This window comes from Anarhichas minor, unplaced genomic scaffold (assembly GCF_050575085.1).
Source record: "Anarhichas minor isolate MPS153535 unplaced genomic scaffold, ASM5057508v1 ptg000005l, whole genome shotgun sequence".
Lineage (NCBI taxonomy): Eukaryota > Metazoa > Chordata > Actinopteri > Perciformes > Anarhichadidae > Anarhichas > Anarhichas minor.
This window is the reverse complement of record NW_027466451.1, coordinates 2,948,800-2,968,490: the sequence shown is the minus strand read 5'-3', so window position 1 is coordinate 2,968,490 and position 19,691 is coordinate 2,948,800. Positions and strand designations below refer to the sequence as shown.

The window sequence follows — 19,691 nt, the reverse complement described above, 5'->3', positions numbered from 1 at the left end:
GTTATTTTCCCTCTACTTATATAGAGTGGCCAGATCTATTAGTACACATCTGTTGTGACCTTTTTTGTCTGACTCCCAGCCTGTCGCACAACAATGAGATGAATTTATGACTCTCATTGACCACTTGGGAGTCTCCCTGGTTACATAGGACCTTGACTCAAGAATTAACATTGTTTTAATGAGTTTGCCTCCCAAAAAAAGGCTTTTACACTGACCTGACGTCAGACAAAACATCCTGAATCAAAGAGTGAGTGGGAGTTCAGGAGGTGTGTCAGTGGGTGATGCCATTGTCGTCACTGGCTTGGTCATGAAAGGTGTGTGCATGCATGCGTGTCAACTTGGGAATCTCTGAAGAATTGTGACTCCCTTGCATCCACGGTGGTATCTAGATTAGTCTGAGTGTTAAAGCATTATTTTTGTGGCCAATACCATAAACATTTCAAAGTTTAAATAATGTGGTAACAATATGTTGTCCGATAGTCATTTTTCACATTAATATACAACAAAGCATTTTTGATAAAGAGTCCTTTAAATCGTATTTTTAGAGAGCAGTGACCACACTTTGTAATGTTTTCTGTACAGCAATTTATTTAATAGGCCAACACAGTAAAAATGATAGTTATATATCTGCAATAAGCCAATATTGGCCGATATCCATATTGTTTTATTGAGACATAAATAAAGCGTATCTAGCCGTCTAGTTGTTCATCTGCAGAGCTATGAGGGTAGGATGAGAGTTTGAGAGAAACATAGGTAGTAAGGAAAGCACATATTAAGTGAGGAAATCACTCACAGGACACACACACAACATAGCCGGAGTCAAAGAAGAAAAGAAGGAAGCAAGGCAGTATATATATATATACAGCCTCTGGTTTAGGTGAGGGGATTGTACTTGAAGGGGCGTGTCCTTAGTGCCTCAGGTGTTATCATGTGACCTCTTGATGGGGACTTCTGACACTAGTTTTAAGTACCAAACATGTCACCCAGATCATTTTGGTTTCTATTATTTTCACCTTGGTTGGTCAAGATAATCCACAGACTTACTGTGGATTGAATTCAACATGACAGTAACGCAGCATGCTCAATACCACGAGCTCCAGTCACAGCAGTGGTGGAATGTAACTAAGTACATCACTAGCACTGTACTTTTGAGTACTTGTACTCTACTTGAGTATTTCCAAATGTTAAAACTTCATGAGCTCGTCCTCCACCCTACCAAAAACAAATCCTAATAGTTTTTACAGTTGAATTCTCTGCACCCTCCACCCTCCCGCTCTGTCTGTCATCCAGGCATCAGGGTCAAGCCCCCCCCCCCCCCCCCCTCAGCTTTCACCCACAGGTGTCCCAAGAAAGATCAATCCATGGGACCACTCAGGTCACGTTAGAGAGAAACACCCTGCAACTTATTATGGTCACCCACACACACACACACACACACACACACACACACACACACACACACACACACACACACACACACACACACAACACATTAGGTAACCACGGGTTTTCTAAATGTAGCAGGAGTTGGGAATGTCTATGTAATGTCACAAAGGATCTGTTCACACCAAGCCCCTTATTCTGTGGTCAGACTGATTTAAAGGTTAAAAAAAGAGCAAATAAGACTTTATACTGCATTGCAGCGATATCACTGTGATGTAAAGTAGAAGTGTCATTTCATCTTTGCAAACTGCAGAACTAAAACGCTGTAAAGCTCCATTGTGATCTGTGCCATAGTGCTCATTCCTGATTGGTCCAAACATATTAAACCCTCTTCCCACGAGGAAAAAGAAGCATGACGGCACAGGAAGAGAGGTAGAGTATAACCTTGTGCCAAGCAGAAACTTTTGTTTCCACCTAGGCCAAGAAGATCTGATAGGACGTAGATTTGTTGAAATGTATCTGCATCTACCGATAGTATAGAGAAAGGAGATATTTTTTACAGCCCCTTTGGTTTTTCATGCAAAATCTTTTATTCAAGCAGTTTACAGCTGTGATTGAACTTGATGATACATAAAGAAATGGCTCATGTAGTCAGCGATTAAAGTTGTTTACATACCAGCTTTAAAAAGATTTACGGTGGTCGGTGGGGCCCTTCAGAGACATTGACCTCCACTGGCTTTCCCGTAATACTATGACGGACTACGGCCTGTTTAGATGACACCCGCTGAACACATCGACCTCTGACCTTAGGTCCTAAACCTCGCCGCTCTCATTACCTCATGCTGCTTTAATGTGTAGCATGTTACCGATGGCATGAAAAGGCAGCAAGGTGTGCGGGAGTATAACAAGGCAAGAGACTTCAAAGCCAACAATTCCACAACAACAAATACCGGTGGCCCCATCATCCAACAGTCTAGTGATAATAGATACAGGCCAAATCATTTGTACCGTATTCATCTTTATATTAACCTGACATTCACAGTTATTGCAAGTCAGGTGCATCAGTAAGGCAAGCTGGTCCCCAAGACTTAAGAATAGTTACAGAGGAGTCAATAAGGAGAGGGGGACTGCTATTTCAGGGTAGGCTTTGACTTTTCTAGAGGGTGACGGCATGTCCTGAGAAGGGTGACAGAGAAGATAAATAACATTGCACAGATGCTGCTCGTCTCAAGTCACTTGAAAGATGATTTGGAGAAAACAAGAGCACGGATGTATTAATAAATGTGATTCAAGGACGTTGTCATGGATTTCATAGAAACACTGATGAATGAAAGGATTTGGTTGGCTTTTTGAAAATATTATGCCAAAAAAGAAAATGATCTGTTTGTTTTGGAGAGGGTATGATAGGATTTAGATGAAATGACTAAAACAAGATCTCACAACAAAATCTAAATACTTACAGCTGCTGTTACTGACTGTTATTTGGCTACTTGGGAACAGCAGAACTTTGTAACGTTTTTATGCTAATCGTGTTAGCAGCAGATTGTCTATTAATACATATATCATACACAGTTAGCAAGATTAGTATTCATTTAGAGTTGATCAATGTAAGTTCAATATGTGCGATAACTCTGTGTTCATCACTAGAAGTAACACCTTGTCATTTGATTTATTGTTGATTTGCAAACTAATGAATATTCAGCTTTATGGAGTGGGAGAACTATGTTGGTACTTTTGAGATTGGCTGTTGGTGATGAGAAGAGGTGGGTCCAAAACTCACCAGTCTGTTAGTAATATACCATGCAATATAAAACAATTACAATTCTAACATGATCACAGCTCAGACAACAACCTATAGGAATGCTTACATTTGACAGCCCCACAGCTCAGTGTGATTGGCAGGATTTATGGTGAGGGGAGAAGGGTCCTCTTTAACCAGCTCGTGTGCATTAGGCAGTTCAATACTCCAGCATGACACGGTTTTCCCGGAACTGCAGACTGGCTTGTCCTCCCTCTGAAGGCATGGCATCGTCGTTTTACTGCCACCAGACACCACCACACCAGACCATTACTAATGCCTCAATTCCTTTCACTTCGCTGGGTTGCTTTGATCAGGCATCAGAGAAACAAATAATTCACATGGCAATTTCAACCAGTACATGGTAAATGGACTGTGCTTGTATAGTTCTTTTCTAGTCTTCCGACCACTCAAAGCACTAACACTACATGTCATCATTCACCCATTCACACCCATTCATATGGAGGGGCTACCATGCAAGTTGCCAGCTGCCCATCAGGACTAACATTCATACAACATTCATACACCGTAGGGAGCAAGTTGGGGTTAAGTGTCTTGCCCAAGGACACATTGATATGGTCTGGCGGAGCCGACGAGCCTGCTCTACCACTGAGCCACAATTCACACCACTCTGAAAAGAAAGTTATTACAAGCCATCAAATTCCCCTTCTGGGCTTCACACAGCCAGCTTTCAAGCAGTAACTGCCATGAGCCCAAAATGCATACATAATTTTTTTTTTACATTTTACAACATCCATGAGCATGTTTGTATGCTGAAATTTGTATTAAGCTAAAAGTAAAAATATACCAAGGCCTTTACAAATGGGTTGTATCTTTGACGCGATTAATTTGGAATATATTTTTGTCATGAGTACTTTCACAGAGAACGCAAATATTATGCATCCACAAGGTGATGTAAGTTTTCTTGAACAAGGTCAATTTTCTGAGCTGTAGCATTGCAAAATAAGGTCTCAACCAATTACGTTTTGCGGGACGGATGTTCTCAGTAGGTACACTTATATTATACAACAGGGAGGCTCCATGGTCCGAACCAGACAGCAAAATATATTACTTCGTTCAACCTGGACAAAAGCAGCGTAGACAAGATCCACTCCTTAGTTCTTCCCTTTCACAATAAAAGCCCTAGACATACTGTACACTCTGCTTCACTGTTTACCAGAGGGAACTCAATAAGATAGCTCACAGTAGCTTAGGCTTTAGGTAGTTGTCCTTCTGCCTGCCAGACATTACTCTGGGTCAATAAATTCGGTGTAGTTTGTCCTCTGCCTGCCAGACACTGCTCTGGGTCAATGGGTTCTGTGTAGTTGGTCCTCTGCCTGCCAGACACTGGTCTGGGGAAAAGGATCACTTTGGCAGCTAGAAGCAGTCGTGTCGGCCGTTAGAATGTGTTTCAGAGCGCAGTGAAAGGCCCTTCAGTGTCTCACAGAAAGCTAGTATTGCTATCTGATCTGTTCAAGTTGTATTTTAGATTTTTACTTTACTTTTTAAACAAGAATATGTAGTAATTTACATGAAGTATTGTTACCACAGTCTGTAGTGCCTATAATTTGTCTTCCTACTTAAATGTTCATCTGCAATTTCCTGTCGGGACCCCAGTAACATTCGTTCTTAAAGTGTGCTGAAGTAGGAGGCTTGTTGTTCTCTCTCTTCTCTCCCCTCATATATAAAAGTCGATTTTCAAACAATGACATGTTTGCCACAAAGACATAAAAGCTAGACCCAAATTCAGGCTGGGACAAAAAACAACAACACGGCGGATTCCTTATCTCAAGTAATTGTCCTATTTCAGGTTTGATGTGTGTTCAAAAATGTTTAGTGGGAACATACAAGTGTCACAAGATTACAATGTGAAGTAGTGCATGGGAAGCAGGCAACCTTGTCAGGAAATGAAGGGATTCTGTGCACTGCAACAAAGCTTTTAATTTGAAACAGTTAAAGGGAAGTGTGGAGTTTGTATTAACAGCATACTGCTGTAACAAAATGTCACAGGGCAAACTGGAGCAGATCAGAAAAAGGAGGAAGCTTCACTCTTCAACATGACCAATTATACTTATCAAACAGAGTGAATGAGAAATATCAGTCTGCTTCAAATAAAGGCCTGGTATGGTCCGCTGTTCACGCAAGTAAAGGTGACACTATCCAAGCATGGATAGGGCTAAAAATAGGGCTAGGGTTTAAGAGGTTAATATAGGCTGATTTGATCTCTCCTGAAATTATGCACATAAGGCATGTGTGCATACTATCTAGATAGATTAAATATGTCATAAGCATATAGTCTAACTTCATAATCAATAAAACACACTCTTGATCAATGCAGTACATTCTGGTCCTGGGTTCTTCTGCACTAGCCTTTCTGGGTCTATGACTAGTAGCATTATGGTAGCTAACGTTTATTGTGTAAACCTTCCATAGATATTGCTGTGTAACTATCATTACTGAGTCAGTTTACTGTGCCACTCGATGCAAAGCTAAAGTTAGTCTTGCTCTAAAGTCAGACTGTACTGTGCATGTATGTGTATGCCTGTGTTGTGTCTACGTATCTAAAGGAAATCCAAACTCCCTCTCAGCTGCCTCCTCCCTACAGGACGCACACATGATGAGAAAGAGACAAATATAGGAAACATCAGGCCCTGCCATCAACCTGAGCCTGCAGCCTGCAGACACACAGATGTGAGCTCTCATCTAAATGTGAGGAACAGGGAGGCAGGCAGCTCAACAACTACCACCTGAAAATACCCCCCCCTCTTTCTGTCTCACAGTTTGGCTGCCTAGCTGCATGTGATCACCATGGCAACAGTAAACGCCTCACAGATGAAGAGTGAAATGCCCCACACAGGAGTAATCTCGGAGCAGAGAGAGAAGATTAATATGAGGGTTTGTGTGGATCTTATTGCTGCTCCAACATGTTAATGCTTTGGGAGATAATGTAATTGCAGATTAGAGGTCATCATGAGACTTGCAGGTACTTTCACACATTCTATCCCACCACCAAACCATCAGAGGCATCTCCCCCACAACACAGGGTGGAGATTGGTTTGACAGCGAGTTGAAGGGCTAGAAATCTCAGCCCGTGGCAAAGTGGTTCCTGAGTCATACGTGTTAACCAACCCCCACAGAGGTATTATGGTCTCACTCACAACCTCCTTAAACTCCCAGTTGGATCAAAATAGCCAACAGTTCTGAGTTGATGCACTACAAAGCAGAATGTATGTGGCGAGGTTTCAACAGAAGATTAGATACGCTTTTGTTTGTTGTTGTTATTGGCCTGTTCTGAATAGGTCCAAGGCCAACGTTGTTTAACCTAAACAAGGGTTTGTTGGCCAGGCATTGTTAATGTGCTCAGCATATCCCACAACAATCGGTGTAATAAAGTGTGAAATGTCATGTCAAATATCAAATAACATGAGCGTGAACGTGTTTGGCAGAGACCTTTGCATAACATGACCTCACAATTCAAATACTACAGAACCCAACGTAGGTTTGGAATGTCTGCATGTTACCCCTGTGTTCATTATGTCGCGTCAAAAGGAGAGGGACCGAGGAGGATGGAGTTTACTCCTGACCTCAATCATGGGTCTGGACCCTTTGGATTGTGTAAAAGTTATTGTTTCCAATAAAATCAGATTTTGACTTTGACTTCCTTTAATGATGGATGACAAGAATGTATAGAGAAATCTGAAAAACCAGTGTATCTTATTCGCTTTATACAGTTGTATTATGTATACTGCTCTTTAAAGGATAATGCATGATCTCAATGCACTATCAAAGTATGCAAGAGTGGAAACTGACTTTTTGACTTTAAATATTATACAATACAATGGTAACTTCTGTGAAAACAGCTTTTTAAGAATATTATTTTACAGTGTATAACAAAACACTTGATTTTTTTTATTGTTGGCCATTGGTGCTTTTTACATTTATATAATAATCATATTTTCACCTATTTTTCCATTATGACTACATAACAGTCCTGTCTATTATTTACCTTTATCTGCCCATCTTTGTTGTTCTTGGCCCTAAAAGTAATTTCTATTTCTGTGTAAGTACATTAAGAGAGATGAAAAAAAATCCTCAAATTCTTGGCCAATCAAGATTGTTCTGAGTATGAGTAACTGGTGGTAAATTGCGACATCTCGTGGTTTTATTGAGACACGTCAGTGAAATGTGAACTCTCTTAAAGATTCATTTTTGAACCTTTCAACCAAACAAAACCTCTCTCATTTAATCCAGAGCAGGGGCCTTTGTGGTGACATGAGACCATCAGACCGGACTGTCCTTAAACTCCGAGGAGATCAGTGCAGCAGCGCTTCCTTCACGGGCTATCAGAAATATAGTAAATACCAGGAGCCTACCAGCAGTACCCAGCAAATGAATGTAGGATGACTGCAAGGAGTTTCTCTGGCACTCGAATTGGTGAGATTATGAGATATGAGGTCAGGAGCATATAAAACATTAAGTTAAAAAATAGATATATTTGTAATGTATTTTATTGTTAGAAGTATTTTTTGGAAATAGTCAATGCCTACTGTATGTAGGCTATTATGGCAAGTTGAATTGGCAGTGTGTTGCATTTAAGACTTATGATTTAAAACTAAGAGTACATTTTGTTCTCTAGATGCTATGGAAATGATACAAGTTACTTATGCATCATGTCATCTCAGTAATTCTATAGTCATGTCTTGCTAAAACGTAATAATCTGTTTACATTTACTCACTCTGCTATGTGTAACCTACTTGGATAAAAATATTTGATTATTACACTTAATGGAACAATTTACATTGAAGTATTTTGACTTTCTCTCATTAAAGCTACTCTGTAGTTTTAGCCCTACATGCTTCTAAACAAGGCGCGAGGAGATGTCCATGTTCGCTCGGGTCATTAGAAGCCGGGCCTTAAGAGAAGCACATGAATGCAACATGAACTGGGCGGTCGAAGCGGTCTCTTTGAAGTTGAGTTTGCCGGCTGGAGTTGAATCTGCCTTCTGAGGTAAGCCTAATATTGAAAAGAAATATTAAGTTATTGTAAAAAATAAATTTTAGTTTGAAGCCTTTTAATGTTACAGACTATAAAAAGGTCTAAATTGTGTCAAAATCACTCGTTTGGTTTAAAGTAATACCTTTTAAATAGCGACAATATCAGCTGAAAAGGACAGAAAGTTATGCGAAACGTGTCAGGTTTGCAGCTAGGACATAACGTTACTGAACTGTAGCAACTATGGGGAAATATGTAACTAATTGTAATTCCATGCTGTCATTAGTACCGGGAGCATCACTTCAGCAACTTGATACTGTATTGCTACATACTCCATTTGTACTAGGACGTTAACGTACAAACGTAGCAAGTTGCTAAAGTGATACTTCCGGTACTAATGACAGCATGAAATTACAATTAGTTACATTTAGTACATTTTCTACCAGCAAAGACATTCCTTCCCGCTGTAGAACGTGTAATAAAACACAACATAGATATCCGAAATTAATTTTTAACAAGTAAGTTAGACCACATATCTGTTAAGAAAGCAAACACCTGCTAACGTTAGTACATCTATCTAAACGCGTGGCTGGTATGTTGCATGGTAATAATACCGTTACCCAGAATGCATGTCCTGCAGCAGGCCTAGGTTGCTATTGAATGTAGAAAGTGTTTACAGTTTAGCCTTGTCTGTCTGTCTGTCTGTCTGTCTGTCTCTCTCTCTCTCTCTCTCTCTCTCTCTCTCTATATATATATATATATATATATATATATATATAAATATACTAAAGGTGTATTGCATAATGTATCAGAGAGAAGTTAACCTATGTGTTGTATCATAGACATGGTCAGTACTTGACTGAGTTGATCTTAACAGAAGCAGTGCATGTCCCTTTGTGCCTGGGTTTCATGTTTAACCATTGAAGTGTTAATAACCTCATGATGGAGCAACACGTCTGAACCTGGTAATAAAGGATCTGTAATCAAAGACCCTAACCCTAACCCTGCTAGTGGACAAAGCAATATGAGGCTGTTGAGCAAGTTCATACATATAAGCATTCCTGTATTTGTAATACAGGTTTATTCCTGTCTCAGCTCGACTGTGCTCATACCATTTACAGATGTATAAATGCGTGTCCCACTACTTTGGCCTTACCTGACCCACTTCATCATGCTGCTTTGAGACGTATTTCAAACTCAGGCTGTAGGACTCATCACTGCACATTGTACAATCTGGTCAGATGCTCTTCACTTGCTATGCACAGGATGCAGCATCGCTATATTTGAATGTACAAGTCCATTCTAGACAGGCTACTCTTGTACATATGCTCTGTTTGGACCTGTACAAAATACCTACGTATAATTGACCATTGTAAATGAAATGTTTCAGTGTAGACCGGTGGTCAGGTAAAACAAGCTTTTTGAAAATGTCCCCCCGGACCTTTTTTGACATTTCGTAGACTACATACGATTGATCGAGAAGATAACAGTCAGATTAATTGAAGATGAAAATAACGGTCAGTTGCTGCTCGACACCTAGCTAAAACTAATACAGTCTAATCAAACAGCCTGCCGTAAAGCTCACCCTCCTGAAGAGTATAATGATCAGTTGAGGTTGAAAGGTCCTTTGGAGGCTGTGTGGCATGTATCCTATTGAATCTAACTGCGTTATATTGAGTGCGGTTTCTAACGTTTAGTCTACCCTCATTAATACGAGACAACAACAATAAAATGGGCAATAGACAGACGGGAAAAACCAGCGTCCAAGTCCAAAGCAAAACAGCAATGGACTACTACGGAGTCCCACTCAATATAACAAATGACAGAGAAATAACAATGTACTCAGGTAAAGAAAAAGCAGCAGGTATTTTGGTGGTGGTGGTGAACGTGATTGATTTTATCAAAGATTTGTAGGATAGATGTGACTGTCAGTTGGAAAAGTGTTCCAGAAATACGAGGCTGTAAAACAAGACGTCCCAGGTGGTATGACACCACTCTGTATTCTGTAATTAAAACATTATGTAGTGACAGAAAAGGGAAGTAACAGAATTAACATCTAAAGAAAGCATAGCCACTGTTTGTCTCAGATACACCATTTTAGAATAAGCAAATAAACAAAACATTTAGACTGTATGCAACAAAATACTGTTTTTTGGCCCAAACTGCATAAAGTGGGCATGTCTGTAAAACGGAGACTCATGTTACCCATAGAAACCTTTTCCATCCACATATCCTGAGGTCAGAGGTCAAGGGACCAAGGGAATATTGGCATGCCAGTTTTTCCTCCCCAAAATTTAAACTTTGGAGTGTTATTTAGACTCCTTCCCGACAAGCATCACATGACATACCTTAGTTTTTCTAGTTTCATAGAACACCAGCATTTCACTATAACACTGAGCCCACTGCAGCCTCAGAAAGACAGTATGTGGGCTGCCCCTCCCCCCGGCAGTGTTAGGCTAACTGCTGTATGTAACTTTCTAAAAGTATGCACTTTCCTCTTTTTGTTGAACAGACTCATGATTGACTGTGAGGAGACAGAAGTCTTTTGGGAGTCTTGGTCTTGGACACCTGGGAAAGAAAAAAAAAAGAAAAACTCCAAAAAGGACAAAAAATGCCTGAACGCAAAAACAACATGAGCATGAAAACAGACGAGCGCATCCAGAAGAAAAAGAAAAAGAAAAACTCTAAATCCAAAGATGCAATGGAGGGAAGGAAAGAAAAGAAGAAAGGAAAGAAGAAAAACAGATTGTTTTTGGAACTAGATGACAGTTTGATCCACACACAGGCAAAGCCTGCTGTGAAGCCTCAAACTCTGAATAAACACAGTGTTGACAAGCTCAAACCTGACCACGACCGCAAGAAGAAAAGCAAAAGGAAAAAGAAAGTGGCGTTTGACTTATCACCAGACATCTCCTCTGTCAAACCGCCTAGATGTGTGTCTTCGTCCCAGCAGTCTGCAAAAAAGAGCATCCCCTCAGAGACGGCAGCTGTGAGAGACGGTGAGAGGACAGGGCACAGCCACAGCCAAACACATGCTAATGAATCTCAGTGCACCAGTGAGGACATAAACAGTCAGGACCTGTTCATCACCCAGAAGACATTCAGAGCATCGCCCTCCCAACCGTCGAGTGGTGAAAGCAGCGACAACGCCTTTTCTACAACTCCTCCAGTGTTCAGACCACGAGACAAGCTGCACACATCTATGGCACGGAAAAAACAGCATCCTGGAGGCTCGTACAAATGTCCTCAAGACTCACACTTCCATCAGCGTCACAGAACGACAAAGGAGCATGTGCAGAAGTCAAAGACACTACAGGTACTTCTCACAGAAGAAGAAGAAGAGGAAGAAGAGCAGTTAAGCAAAGCACATCAGGACCTCAAGAAGTGGAAATGTTTAAAAGCAAACATTGCTGAGGAGAGAAAAGTATCACGCCCTGCACATACAGCGCGCACTGTGAATTCATACCTGAGTGAGACATTTGATCTAAGCCCCTCCCTGGATGTTGCAAAGTCAAAGAAACATTCCCGTTCTTCAAGCCAGCAGTCTCCTTCATGTGTGTCCCACGAGCCCTCAGTGCCCCCTCCTATGTCCACGGGAAGCACTTCCACACAGACAGAAAACTTCTTCACCACCCAACTCTCCTCTTACCTCAACTTCTGCCAAAAGACTAGAGTGACTGTACACCTGGAGGACTTGCAACCTGTGGACCTGAGCTTGCCGCAGAGGGCCAGAAATGACCTCGGGACGTGTTTGTCAGTGAAGACATTTTCTTTACCAGGAGAGCTCAAAGGCAGAAATCCCAAAGAGCCCGACCTGCATCCATCTGGTTCCTCACACATGAAAGATGCAGCGGTAAAGGAAGAGCCCTCTGGTCATCACCCGTGGCCTGGAAGCACTCAAGGTACAAGGGGAACATCTCTGAGCCCTCAGTCAGATTCTGAGCCCAAGTCTGCAGACCTGACCACCTCCAGCGAGGACGAGCCCCCCTGTCGCAGTGGCAGGCTGGACCTGACCCAGGTGATACCACACGATCAATGAGTCACACTTGTTCCTCCATCACCATGAACACACACACACACACTGTAGTTTACTTCCACTCAATCTCATGTACACCGTGCTGCTGTACAGTGAATACTAGCTGGTCCAACAAATACGTGTTCATCCTTGGCTGAAAATTGTCCCCATCAAATGCACTATTGTAGTGGTAGATGAATATTTATACGTTAACATGATTCTTGTAAATCTGCTGTAGGTAACAATGTAAAAGGACCTAGTACTGTCTCAGGATAATCAGTGATGTATGTGTCAAACACAAATGGGCTGCTGCATTTATTTGTAAGGCAACAGAACTTTCATTCAGATGATCACCATGTGTTGTGTGTCGTTGTGGAGTGGAACCACATAATAGTGCAGATATGAGTTAGTCCTCACTTATTAATAGGAGAAATGACCTGTGATCTCAGGCACAGACAGTTCACACATCCGTTTAGAGTTCCTGCGGATCCTTATGAAGCCTTCAATTCATTCATATTAAATAAGGCCATAAGTGGTATTAAATTGTCTTATGTCAATCTTTAAAAACACTAAGACATGGGAAGTCAAATTGTATTGTGTTTTCTGAGGTTGCTTTGTAAGATCTCAAAATAGCAACATTATTTAATAACCATTTCTTTGATATATGCCTCTTACATCACCGTGATGCAGATCAGGACAGTGGAACAAAACAAAGGTTTTTTAAACTGTCTGATGGGGCCAGGTTAGTGGAACCCTACACACAGAGTGAGAAACAGAACACTTAGCAACAAACACCAGGTGTTTCACAGCTGTCTTCTCGAAGTCATGTTTTCAGATACAATTCATGTTTGGGCTAAATCTTATATAATTGGTTGTAAATGTCATTCCTAGTGGCATTAAAAAGTCCTAATCTAACTGGCTTTAACCCGTTTATGCTCATGTGAAATCCCATGCTCAAAAATATAAAAGTGAAACAAACAACTCATTGATATCATATAAACGTGTGTCTCTACTGCACCTGTCAAATATGTGGCCCCCCATGGAACAATGGTGAAAAGCCCCTGACCTCAGACAGGGTAAGACGTACAGACCTCTGTCCCTGTCGTGTCTGCTAATCAACAGCAGAACGCTGTTTGTGTAGATCACCACCATTTGTTCAAAGGGTCATTGAAATGTAGGGCACTGTTCAGTAACAACGGCTTTGTGTTGGACTTCAGGTGAGGGCGGTCCAGATGAGACTCAACGAGTCCTTCTTCTTCAAGACCAAAGGAGAGGGACAGTCCCCCAGACCAGAGTCTCCACTGATGAAACTGGTTCAGGGCAGAGAGGTGAAGAGCAGGAAGCGCCACTGAGGTCCCGTCAGAGGAGGGACCTGAAGGTCTGCTGACTGACCTACAGTCAGTGGCTGCCACAGTCAGACGCTCTCGGCTAGAGGCCCTTTAATGTCTGGAGCAGTTTCAAGAGTCTTGGGTTGAAGAGCAGCCATGTACCAGATTAACAGATGTATTCAAACTCTTGATGCTGAAACACAACCTGAACCTTTGTGTCAACAGGACCTTTATGATAGAAAGTACAATGTTGTCATGATGGTATGAGGAAGATCAAGAGAAAAGTCCAGTCATCTCCAACATTAAGAGAAAGGGAAGTCTGGAGAAACAGGACATCCTCATTAATGGGGACTTCATGTTTTTTTTTTTCCAATGTTAACATTTTCAAGTTAGACTTTCCTGTAATGTTGGTAAAGGATTTGAAGTGCAGAGCGGTGTTACTCCCGCAAAGTTTTAGTTCCAGCTAATTTATGTTTTCAGGAAGCTGTTATCTAATTGCAGTTCATAGTTTTGGTTGTTATCTGTTAACGAAAGCATGTCTTTTGTCAATTAAAGTGTATTTATTGTGTAGAACCAGTGGTTTACTCACTGTACAGTCTTTAAGATATATTGTTGAGTTTTAAAAGTAGTTTTCAATGAAGCACAGTAAAGTTTCAATGTTAAGTTGTGTAACGTCGCCTTTATTCATTTCACCACCACAGCAACGTACATATGTCACACCCAAATAGTCAACCTTCCAAATGTGCCTGACACTGTACCAACCACATGTTCAGGTGTTACTCTACTACTTTGTCATCAGGAGCCATTGTGACTGGAACAGATTAACCTTCTGGCTTTTGATGAAGCCCTCCACCACATTTGTTTGTTGCACTGAATTTCCTTCATTGTGTGCTGTGTAGTTGTGTCTCATGTCCTGCAAAGTGTCCATTTCCTTTGTATCGCAATCAAAATGTGGACGATAGCAGAATATCCGTCAACTGTTTGTGTCTATTAAACTCCATTGTAGCTGTGCTGATGGAATGTCAAACCGTTCTATTTTTACCTTTTATCAATGAAGAAACAGAATGGGTCCAGAAAGGCTCGGTACATCACCAACAGATGAAGTGTAACAGAACAGAAGGAGAACAGCCTAGTTGTGTCTAAAGAGCTTGATCCCGATCCAGCTCCAGAGGTGGAAGAAGACGTAGACGGGGATGGTGACGGGCAGCAGCAGGCTGTAGAAACACAGACTGCTGCTGCTGGTGCAGCCCTGAGGGAAGCTCTCATCCACCGCAGCAGAGTAGAACAGACCAAAGAGCGACACCACCGGGACCAGCCCCACCATCATGGACAGGGAGAACATACTGGTAGATGGGTTCTGATACAGGTGGCTAGAATGCAGTATAGGTTCTCACTGTAATACAATATGTCAATTTGAGCTGAGCAGGGTCCAGTTGCAGAAGTATTGTCTCATTCAGTCCAACAGCCTTTAGAACACAACAATGGGAAGTCTCTGCTTGGGTCAGCCGGAGGTGTGGGGATGGAGGTTATAGCCTTGTGTTGGTGTGGGGATGGAGGTTCTAGCCTTGTGTTGGTGTGGGGGTCGAGGTGTCTGTGTCTTTCTGTATGAGTCTGGCTTCCTGAGGGATCATGTTGGGGACTCCGTCAATGATGGGATAGGCAATACCAAGCTCCTCGTTGATCAGCTCGTTGGTCTTAGCCTCGTACCTGTGGAGGGACAAGACCAAGAGAATTATTCTTTTTTTAAACTTTAAAATTATTTCAGTGTGTCACATTTACAACATGCAAGCTGAGGAAAAGGGAGTTTTTAAGTACAGCAAATGAAAGCTAAACTCATACTTCCCACAACACCTGAACGTTGCAACCGTCACGTCACACGTGATAGTATTTAGCTCACTGATGATAACTGTTAACACAAAGTGACCTCTTTTAGATAGTGTAACACGTCTGCTACCTAAATTCACTACAGTATTTCTATGTAGTGTCACATATTTGTTGGTGATTTGCAAGTGAGAAAACTTTAACGTTAAATATTGGTGGAAACGCATTTCATATATTTCAACATGAAATTAGGAGCTGCTTCATTGTGTGGAGACATTGTCATGAAACTGATGTTGGCCACATTAATCTCAGATTAACGTTAGCTAAATCACGTTTAGTTTGTCCTTTATCCGTCTCACCTCAGCGGCTTCTTGGACAGCGGACATACCAGGAACTGGAGCAGCGAGCTATCAAAAGGCGGCTGCACTTCGTCCTTCACATCCGAAAAGCTCCTGGCCGACACGGACACGGCTGTCAGCCTCTGTGTTAGAGCAGTAGTCCTCATGCAGCGGGGAACACGTCCTGTTTCCGTCACCAATCTACCCGCAACACTCCGAAACATGACCGAACTGTTACACAAGCTAGCGAAAACTCCCCGACGGGAACACGGATGTATAAATTGAACGGACAGGAAGCACAGACACTGTGTAACCGAAATATGAGTCCTCTTCCTCTAAGCTAAGAAGTGTTATCATTAGTTCCGCTTATCCCCCTCTCAATCAAGTATGTGATACTGTTTCATTTGATCATGAACTATCTAGAGTACAGTACTATTATTAGAGCAGCCTGATAATAAGGAGTTGCAGTAATCTAGTCTAGACGTAACAAATGCATGAACTCATTTCTCTGCATCGCTTTGAGACAGGATGTGCCTGATCTTTGAAATATTCCGTAGGTGGAAAAAGGCAGTCCTTGAAGTTTGTTTTAACTGGGAGTTAAGAAGCCCACTCTCGATCCAGAGCTGTTGGCTTTGAGTGAGTCATAGCACAGAGACAGCGCTGGTGAAAATTGCTGACTTTTTTGGTGTCGAATGCAGCTTTTTAGACCTTAGTGCTGCGTTCGACACCATTGATCATTACATCCTGTTGCAGAGACTAGAACATTTGATTGGCATTAAATGAACCACACTAAACTGGTCTAAGAAGAGGTTTAATTACAGCTACTCTGAAGGACTGTGGTACATGGCCTGTTAGCAAAGACAGATTGATAATATTTAGCAAAGACGTGCTAACTAACGGCTGAACCTAGTCAGGATGGGGACTAAGAGACAGGTAGAAGGTTTAGACGTAGACATTGTTGAAGTCAGTTGATGAAGGTCGATGGGAGTAAAGCCATCTAAACATATATCAGGGTTTACAGCTGTTTCTAAGGTTACTCTATTTGAGGATAGATGGGTACTGGTTGAGGGAGGAGATTATTAATGTTCTCTCTAATAGTTATAATCTCATTATTAAAGAGGTTCATAAAGTCATTACTACTGAGGTCTAAAGGAATACTCTCTGTCAGCCTGGCTACAGTGCTGAAGAGAAACCTGGGCTTGTTCTTATGTTTCTCTATTAATGATGAGTAATAAGCTGCTCTGGCATTACGGAGGGCCTTCTTATATGTCTTCAGACTGTCTCGCCAGACTAACCGAGATTCTTCCAAGTTATTGGAACGCCATGTTCTTTCAGGTTTTCGTGATGTTTGCTTTACTTTGCGGGTTAGAGGGTTATACCATGGAGCCAACCTCCTTTGTTTTACTAACTTCTTCTTTAGAGGAGCAATAGAGTCTAGTGAGAGCCGGCCTGTTCTTTCTGTCTCAGCTCCCCCTTGGTCTCCTGGTATGTGTGTCTTTGTCTTTTCTTCAGCATGCAACATATAGTTACACTATTTTCATCACTGATGTTGCTAATTGTTCACATCTCAGAGATTTGTTGAGTTAACATGATTTGATAAATTGTCTTGATCTCTAGCTTTTTGTGTGCCTATCTCCTTTTTTGTCTGAACCGTGAGGCAGTTGATGTAAATGATATTACATATATATACACATATATATACAGGGATGGGTCAAATGCAGAGAATAATTTCCCCACTGTGGGACTAATAAAGGAATGTTTCTTCTTCTTCTTCTTCTTCTTATCATTGTAACTGTCATACATGTGAGATGGAGAATGGTTGTTTCTACTGTTTCCTCATTTGTCCGCATGGTGGCAGTGTTGCACTGTTCAGCTCAGTAAAGCTAACTTTGTGTATGATTGGACCATAATGTGGATCCAGAATATAAAAATAACTTTTTAATCAGCAAGACTACAATAGTTATGTCATGTTTGTCATTAATGAATTGCACCTGAGTGCAATTTAGCCTTTGTGAGTAATATAAGATAAAGTATTGTGGTCCATTTTCTCAGAATAGTAAAATCACAGACACCAGATCAGTTAAATGGACTCTAGCTATCCATGCAGCGCTGCTCTAGTCTTTGGCCTGCTCAAAGCGCTTTACAAACACATTGACTCACATGCATACAAGGTGCCACCTGCTCATCAGGAGCAACAGCAGTAACTCACCGGTTCAGCATCTTGCTTAAGGACACTTAAGTTAACACGTGTGTCCAGGGATTGAACCACCGACCTTCTGATTAGTGTACCACCACTTCTCTAACTCCTCTAGATATCGGCTGGGTTAAGAGAAGGAAACTAATGGAGGTACATATTTGTGAATTCCACATCAGTCACGGTTGAAGTTTGCAGGTTCATTTTATCCCCATAGACATCTTGAACTTGATTTCCCAGCAGGTTATGTCTATACAATATTAGATATTATCAGAGAGCCCTGTGCCAGCTAGAGCAGAATCCATATTGCTGAAGATATTGCTCTGAGACTTTCTTGGCAGGGCCCCAACTTGTTTTAAAACTGCTTCTAGCTGTAATATATCCCACCGCTTGGTACTTGACGGACCTGCTAATATCGTTTCTTTTCTTCTCCCCCAGCTACCAGGCCTTGAACACACCAGTGTAGCTGTGTATCTTTTTCCGTTGGGTCTGTTTACTCATGAGAGGTATCAATCATCTCTGACATTTCCCACAGTGCACCTGGACTGGAACGATCCTGCTGAGAGAGGATCACGTCTTTAAGGCATTGTGCTGTAGCACAAATGATTATTGATGTTTAATTTGAAACTTAATTTGTGTATTTTACCCCAACACACAAGAACAGAATGCATAAGCTGTCTTATGTATTCTGAGGAACATCTGGACATGACCAGCCACCACTCATCTAATTTAACACAACATGGCTCTTGAATTGCAGATGAAGTTTCTCAGTTGTGATGAGAGAGATGTTAGGAGGGAACATAATCTCTGCCTAGAAAGCTGAGACAGGTTTTCTCAAATGGTGAGCCAAAGAGATGTGTAAGGAAACTGCACTTGATATTTGTAATAACATCAAATGTAAAAAGATCCAATCTTGGAACATAACCTCAATTAACATTATGCAGTGTGGTTCACCCCATACAGTACAACCACCCACCGTCCAGATAGCCTAGTATCATTGGTATTTATAAGATCGTGTACCTAATCTCTCCCTTTCCCAGTTACATATCTACTGTGAAAAACACCTGCGGTTGTTCCTGGTGTTGTCTGTCTCTGGGGCGACATACTTGGTATGAGGAAGAACTACGGACTGCCACTCTCAGCTTTGCTGGCTTTGGGGCGCAATGTTGCTCTAAAGCTTCCTTGTTCCTGTCGCTTGTGTTACGTTTCCAACAGCGAAAATGACATCCTAAAATACGAGTGCAAAGGATGTTATGAAGGATTCTTTACAGCGTAGATTTCCGGCTGACTCTGACATTCGGTTGTATTCAGCCGGAGAGAAGCCCCTCCAGGCTGCAGTGGAAGGATAAGGCTGGTGGAGCTCCTCCAGAGTCTGAGACAGAATCATTCTGCTTTAATGAATGTCAGCGTGGGCAGTTGTTGTTGGATGCTGTCGCCCACGACAACCCAGAGAGAGTGGTTTTCCTCCTCACTGGGACGGAGGGTTGCTGGAGACCTTCTTCAGGATCCCGAAGACAAACTGGAAAAGACAAACGAGACCCGCAGAGCGAGGACAACAGCGTGAGCCGACATGTTGTCTATCTCACTCAGTGAAATAAGGATGTGTTTCTACCAAACCAGAGTTTCTCATTGTTGGAACAGTGGAAAGACTAACGGACAAATGGTTCAGTTGAGTTTGAATGAAGTGTTTAATAATGAGTTAACAAGGTTCAGCCCGTCTTAGTTCGACGTAAAAGACAAACTTAAATTCAGAAGGTGTACGTTTGTTGTTTTCGGTTCAGGTGTTTTTAATATTTCCTTCACTGACGTTTTGCCTTCTTT

At 41.6% G+C, this 19,691-nt stretch overlaps 2 protein-coding genes across 2 annotated transcripts; both read right to left on the bottom strand.

The window, feature by feature from the left end:
• Positions 1-14,176: 14,176 nt before the first annotated feature.
• On the bottom strand, positions 14,177-14,859 carry LOC142931932 (phosphatidylinositol N-acetylglucosaminyltransferase subunit Y-like). Its single transcript, XM_076076091.1, has one exon. The coding sequence runs from the start codon at positions 14,857-14,859 to the stop codon at positions 14,647-14,649; it is 213 nt and encodes a 70-aa protein (XP_075932206.1). The 3' UTR covers positions 14,177-14,646.
• Positions 14,860-15,076: 217 nt separating this feature from the next.
• On the bottom strand, positions 15,077-15,965 carry pyurf (PIGY upstream open reading frame). The gene is made up of 2 exons (XM_076076079.1): positions 15,698-15,965; positions 15,077-15,224 (listed from the first exon to the last, which is right to left on the bottom strand). The coding sequence occupies exons 1-2, from the start codon at positions 15,898-15,900 to the stop codon at positions 15,077-15,079; spliced, it is 351 nt and encodes a 116-aa protein (XP_075932194.1). The 5' UTR covers positions 15,901-15,965.
• Between the last annotated feature and the right edge of the window lie 3,726 nt (positions 15,966-19,691).